The following is a 6108-nucleotide window of genomic DNA, read 5'->3' on the forward strand; positions in this document are numbered from 1 at the left end:
TTCTGGGGAAAATATCAACGGTTTCATTTTCTCAATCACCTGTTCTTAAAATATTTGAGTTATTGTTTTTTTAATAATTTGAGTAATTATTTTAATTTAATTGTACAATGTTGTGCTAATTTCTGCTGTACTACAAAGTGAACCAGCTATGTGTACACATGTATCTTCTCCCTCTTGGCCCTACATCCCACCGCACCTCCATCCCACCCATCTAGGTCATCACAGAGCACCAAGATGAGCTTCCTGAGCTATATAGCAGCTTCCCACTTCAGTTCAGTTCAGTTGCTCAGTCTTGTCTGACTCTTTGCGACCCCATGAACCGCAGCACAGCAGGCCTCCCTGTCCATCACCAATTCCTGGAGTCCACCCAAACCCATGTCCATTGAGTCAGTGATGCCATCCAACCATCTCATCCTCTGTTGTCCCCTTTTCCTCCTGCCCTCAATCTTTCCCAGCATCAGGGTCTTTTCCAATGAGTCAGCTCTTCACATCAGGTGGCCAAAGTATTGGAGTTTCAGCTTCAGCATCAGTCCTTCCAGTGAGCACCCAGGACTGCTCTCCTTCAGGATGGACGGCTGGGTCTCCTCGCTCCCCACTCGCTATCTGTTTTATACATGGTAGTGTATATATGTCAGTGCTACTCTTTCAATTCATTCCTCAGCTCCCCGCCACTGTGTCCACACATCTGTTTTCTAAATCTGAGTCTCTATTCCTGTACTGCAAATAGGTTCATCTGTACCATTTTTCTAGATTCCAAGTGATTCTTCCATTTTCTTCTCCCATTCTTATTTCAGAATGCTCTCTGTCAACCATCTCTTTTTTTTCCCATTTCTACAGTCACTGCTAAGTACAGGCAACAAACACAGCATGTCCAGATCATTAGCCCAACAACCTTCTAAATGTCTTCTTGCTCCCTAATTCAGATTCACCTTATATAAATCCATCATGACATGGGCAGATTACATTTACTTTGTGAGTCCTCTTTCTAACACTTTGCTGGGCCTCCGGAAAATTCAGATTCATACCGGTTGGCTTTGAAGGCACTTTACTGCCCATCTCAGCCTTCCTTTACAATGGAGTTTGCCACCATCAATGTACACAGATCTCTTTCTGTCTGGTTTACTCCCAGGCCCCAAACAATCCCATGTAATTTGAATTTTTCCTCCCACACTTTCCTCTCCCCTCCCCCTTCCTCATGCCTCTCCCCAGATCTACTTCTCCTTAACTCTCAGGACCCTGCTTTGAGTCTTAGGACACCCCCTACCCCTCGTGAAGGTGGCTTCAGGAAAGGGTCTTGCCTTTGTACACTCCAGTGGATGTTTGGAAGTGAAAGTGAAAGTGTCAGTTGCTCAGTTGTGCCCAACTCTTTGAGACCCAAGGACTGTAGCCCACCAGGCTCCTCTGTCCATGGAATTCTCCAGGCAAGCATAATCGAGTGGGTAGCCATTCCCTTCTCCAATGGGTGTTTAGAAGATGATTGAAAGAAGACATACTCTGGCTGTTCTGAGTAATCAGACCTCTCAGATCCCATATTCCTTCTCTTCTTTTTCCTTGGTTAACCCTCCTTCTGCAACTTACTGGGATTTTTCTGTTTACCAACAACCTCAGCACCACCCTCACCCTGCACCCCCCGCCCGCCATACACACACAACTTCTGTTTTGGCTGTTTATTTTTGCTGTACAAATTGTCCTCAGTAAGTGCATATAATGGGCTGAATCCCAGTGAGGCTTCTCTTACAAAAGTTGACTTAGTAGATCTGGTGTTGAGGACAGAAGCAGGGCAAACAGAGAAGAAAGGCAGTCTTGATATAAAGATTTCAGAACCAGGGGATGGGTGGGAGGAAGGAGAAGCTGGGATATTGGGATTGACATGTATGTACTACTATAACAGATATCAACTATCTGCTGCATAGCACAGTGAACTCTATTCAATACTCTGTAATGGCCTATACGGGATAGGAATCTTTAAAAAAGTGGATATATGTATACTAAAACTGGTTGACTTTGCTGTACCCCTGAAACTAACAACACTGTAAATGAACTATACTTCAATAAAATTTTTTTTAGAAAAGACTCCAGAAACTGTGAACAAAACAGAAGGGTCAGAAATAGTTGCTCTTTTTAGTTCTAAATTTTATACATTCAAAATTACCTTTGCTTGTTGAAAGGACTTCCAAAGGTAATATTTTCTTCTACTGTAGCATTTAATAGCCAAGGCTTTTGAGCTGCATAAGCCACAGAATACCTGTTCCTACTGGAAAATGGAGAAGAAAAACAAAATACCAAAATTACTCAAGAGAGCTGTGCTGTACCTGTACTTTTGTATAACTAAGAAAAATGAAAGGTGAAAAAATATCTCAAAGACAGAAATGGAGAGTTTTTAAAAGAATATTTTAAAGACCATCAACCTTATTAATTAGTGGTTAAATATTCCACTAAATTAAAGGGATTAGAACTTAATTAAAACAACACACAACGTGCAAATTTGATTTTGCTATGCTAAAGAAATATTTTGAGGTATGAACTATTAATTAAAATTTTATTTTCTAAAATGACTACAATTTTTACAATAATTTAAATATAAATAACAATTAACTTTAATAACCACAGATATTTTACTTCATATTAAAAGCACTATACATTAACTATGAATTTTACAGGAATACCTTTAAAGAGGATGTGAACTGATACTGTAATTATGTGTTTGTGCTTTATTCACATGAACATATTTTAAGGGAATAGATAATGCAAATATTTCAAAGCAAAGAATAATTTTGAGGAGTCCATTTCAACAATGAAATAACTACACATTTAAAAACCACATATTTCAATACATATTGAAACAGTTTATTTTTAAAGAATGATAGCTTCCTCCCTGTTGCCCCACTTTTTTTTTTTTTTTTTCTACCAGATGTCTATACATCATATTTTAACTTGCAGTAATTAGGAAAATGCATGTGAGTTGAAGATAAAGAGGATGATGAGCTTGGGGTAGGGAAGGGGTCAGCTTAAAATTCACACTTTCAGAGTTAGTTATGTTCTGTAACTACTAATTTAGGAATTAAGGTTAAAAGAGAATAAAGTGTAGGAAAAAGTAGTTAGAAATGCTCAGTGATCATCCTGAAACATTACATCTTAGGAGTTTAGAGGGCATGATAATATATAGTATCATGTGCCATGTATCATGGCATAATATATAGAATGCCAGTGGTCTCTTAGATAACCATCTGTGCATTAAAACAGTGGTTCCCAGTCTCTGGCATGGCTGCTTCCCTCCTTTCCCCACCACCATTCTTTAAGGTTTTCTTTTCTTTTTTTTTAAATAGATGAAGCACTTGGTTCTCCAGTTCTAGTTTACAGGAAGATTTCATCACTGTTTAACTCATAAATAATATATATTTAATTACATAAACATTTTATGTAATACATAATAATAATAATAATAATTTCATCTTTATTTTATGAAATACCAAATCCAATTTGCTAAGAACTGTTTGAGTTTTAGTCAAAGTTGAGATCTGTGTGGCTCATGGAGAAGGCAACAATTGATACAATGGGCCATTTAGTTCAGCAAATTAATTCTTTCAGCAGCTTCCAGATGTTGGGAACTACTGCGATCAGAAATTTACTAGTCCATTTTAATAAACAACTTTGTACATCATCAGAATGAATAAAATGACTAAGAGTAAGAGGTGGAATATCAGGAAAAGTCTGAGGAAGGTAGTTATTCTTATTAAACGCAGATTAAAATAGAAATAATACCTTCTGGTCGCTTCAAAAGAAGGTTCAGATTCATTTACACTGCAAGTATGGCAAACAATGTTCATTAATTATGAAATACAAATATAGGATGAATGCGTGTACAAATCAGATAAGAGATAAACACTGTATATACTAAATAATTACACTTTCAAATGGCTGTTGATACTAATCCCAAAGACAAACCAGATAAATGACAGTCTTCTTTTACATCCTCATCAACTAGGAAATAATTAAGCTTCCAAAAGACAGCACTGTTCTCCTTCATATAAAATTTGGGTTCACACAATAGCCATATTGGAAGGAAAGTTATGACCAACCTAGACAGCATATTAAAAAGCAGAGACATTACTTTGTCAACAAAAGGCCTGTCTAGTCAAGGCTATGGTTTTTCCAGTAGTCATGTATGGATGTGAGAGTTGGACTATAAAGAAAGCTGAGCGCCGAAGAATTGATGCTTTTGAACTGTGGTGTTGGAGATGACTCTTGAGAGTCCCTTGGACTGCAAGGAGATCCAACCAGTCCATCCTAAAGGAGAGCAGTCCTGGGTGTTCATTGGAAGGACTGATGCTGAAGCTGAAACTCCAATACTTTGACCACCTGATGTGAAGAGCTGACTCATTGGAACAGACCCTGATACTGGGAAAGATTGAGGGCAGAGGGAGAAGGGGATGACAGAGGATAAGATGGTTGGATGGCATCATCGGCTCGATGGACATGGGTTTGGGTGGACTCTGGGAGTTGGTGATGGACAGGGAGGCCTGGCGTGCTGCTGTTCATGGGGTCGCACAGAGTTGGACACGACTGAGTGACTTAGCAGCAGCAGCAGCAGCCCCAACTTTGCTCCAACTAGCTGTGTAAGTTTGGATAATCTTTATGGAATACTTTCCTAGTCTGTATTAGAATTTGATATCTCCAGGCACTCCCTACCGTTAAAATTCAAATTTAATCTATTTAAATTCCTTATTAGTTACCCTAAGGCAAGAGAGGAAGAAATACTTTTTTACACTCTAAACTTGAAGGGTTGAGACACAGCCTGGCCCTTAAGGAACTGGAAAGAAAGACAGACCTGTATATAGGTCACATTGTAACATTTGGGTATAATTAATTACTGATCTATATGAGTAATGTAAAATGAGGCATTTGGATAATTAAATTTAGTTATACCTATACCAAGGGGAAAAATATGCCTAAGGACTTACTGATTTTATTATTCTAAATTTTAATATTTTAGGTGAACTCCATCATTTCTGAAACACCTGAATTCAAAACATGTCAGATGGAAAATCCCCTTCTGGAAAATAGCATCCAATTTCACTTTTGCATGCAGGATTTGTGTGTATTTTCCTTCAACAGTAAAAGTTAAAACTTGGTAATCTACCAGCTTCCAAGTTCATGGTTGGTATCTTATGGAATGGGAAAGAGTGACTTCTGCAAGCTGAAATCAGGAACAGTATTTGGAAAAGGGGAAGCTAGATGTGAACACAAACATGCTATGTCATGTCTGATCCAGGAAAGCTGACTCATTGTGTTATTATCCCTTCATGCCAGGCGAAGTCTTAGAGTGATTGAGCCACTGCTATAAAGGCAGTTACACTAAGACATCAGAAAATAGACCATCACAACAGATGGGGTCTGACAGGATGGCTGATGGCATGAGCAAGATGGAAGAAAAAGTAAGGGAAGCCAGAGATAAATGATGGTTATGTCTTATATAGTTACCGGGATTATTACATATTCTGGACTCCCTCCCTGGACCATCCAACAGGTGAAGCGTTTTATTTCGTTCTAGTTCCTGGGATGTCAGTAGGAATTATTATTTATCATGACGACTAGGAAAGGACAACTTCAGTTGGGCAGAACATTTGCTTTTCAACAAATACAGAGCACAGTAGACGCAGGAGCAAGACCCTTGGCCTTACGACAAGCTTGGAAAATTTTTCAGTCCCTCCCTCACCGCTCTCTCCTTTCTCTACTGGGGCTACTGCATGTCAGAATACATTAAAGGTAGCAATTGCTGAGGAGGCATCTATATTTAGATGGATTTTGTGTACCAAGTTCTACCCATGTGGGTCTGTCCTGCGTGAGGACCAGGGCCTTCTCTCCCGTCCAAAGTAAATATTTCTTCCTGCAATAGGACAGGGTACTTTACAGGGCTTTGTTCCTGCCAACCATGAGGGCACATTTAAAAATAAAATTCATGCAACCAGAGATACAGGCAATGATGAAAGAATGACAGCAAGGTGCTTGGTACTTCACCATACCCTTTACTGTTTCACTTTATTTTGTCTTGAGCTTTAAAAAACAGCAAAAAAAAAAAAAAAAAAAAAAAACAAACAAATCACTCCA

At 38.7% G+C, this 6108-nt stretch overlaps 1 protein-coding gene and 1 long non-coding RNA gene across 8 annotated transcripts in view; one reads left to right on the forward strand and one right to left on the reverse strand.

Annotated features, from left to right (window-relative positions):
- The window catches only part of LOC122423264, a 115017-nt gene that overhangs the window by 87322 nt on the left and 21587 nt on the right, over positions 1-6108 (forward strand). The gene's annotated exons all lie outside the window — the stretch shown is intronic.
- Positions 1-6108, reverse strand: part of ABCC9 (ATP binding cassette subfamily C member 9) — a 149119-nt gene that overhangs the window by 69922 nt on the left and 73089 nt on the right. For 6 of the 7 annotated variants that reach the window (XM_043440109.1, XM_043440112.1, XM_043440111.1 and 3 more), the window contains 2 exons: positions 3763-3801; positions 2153-2254 (listed from right to left, as the gene is read on the reverse strand). In XM_043440109.1, coding sequence (XP_043296044.1) covers positions 2153-2254; positions 3763-3801 — 141 coding nt within the window. The remainder of the gene's footprint in view (positions 1-2152; positions 2255-3762; positions 3802-6108) is intronic. The other variant, XM_043440114.1, reaches the window with a different exon arrangement.

This window comes from Cervus canadensis, chromosome 21, assembly GCF_019320065.1.
Source record: "Cervus canadensis isolate Bull #8, Minnesota chromosome 21, ASM1932006v1, whole genome shotgun sequence".
In the NCBI taxonomy this organism is placed as follows: domain Eukaryota; kingdom Metazoa; phylum Chordata; class Mammalia; order Artiodactyla; family Cervidae; genus Cervus; species Cervus canadensis.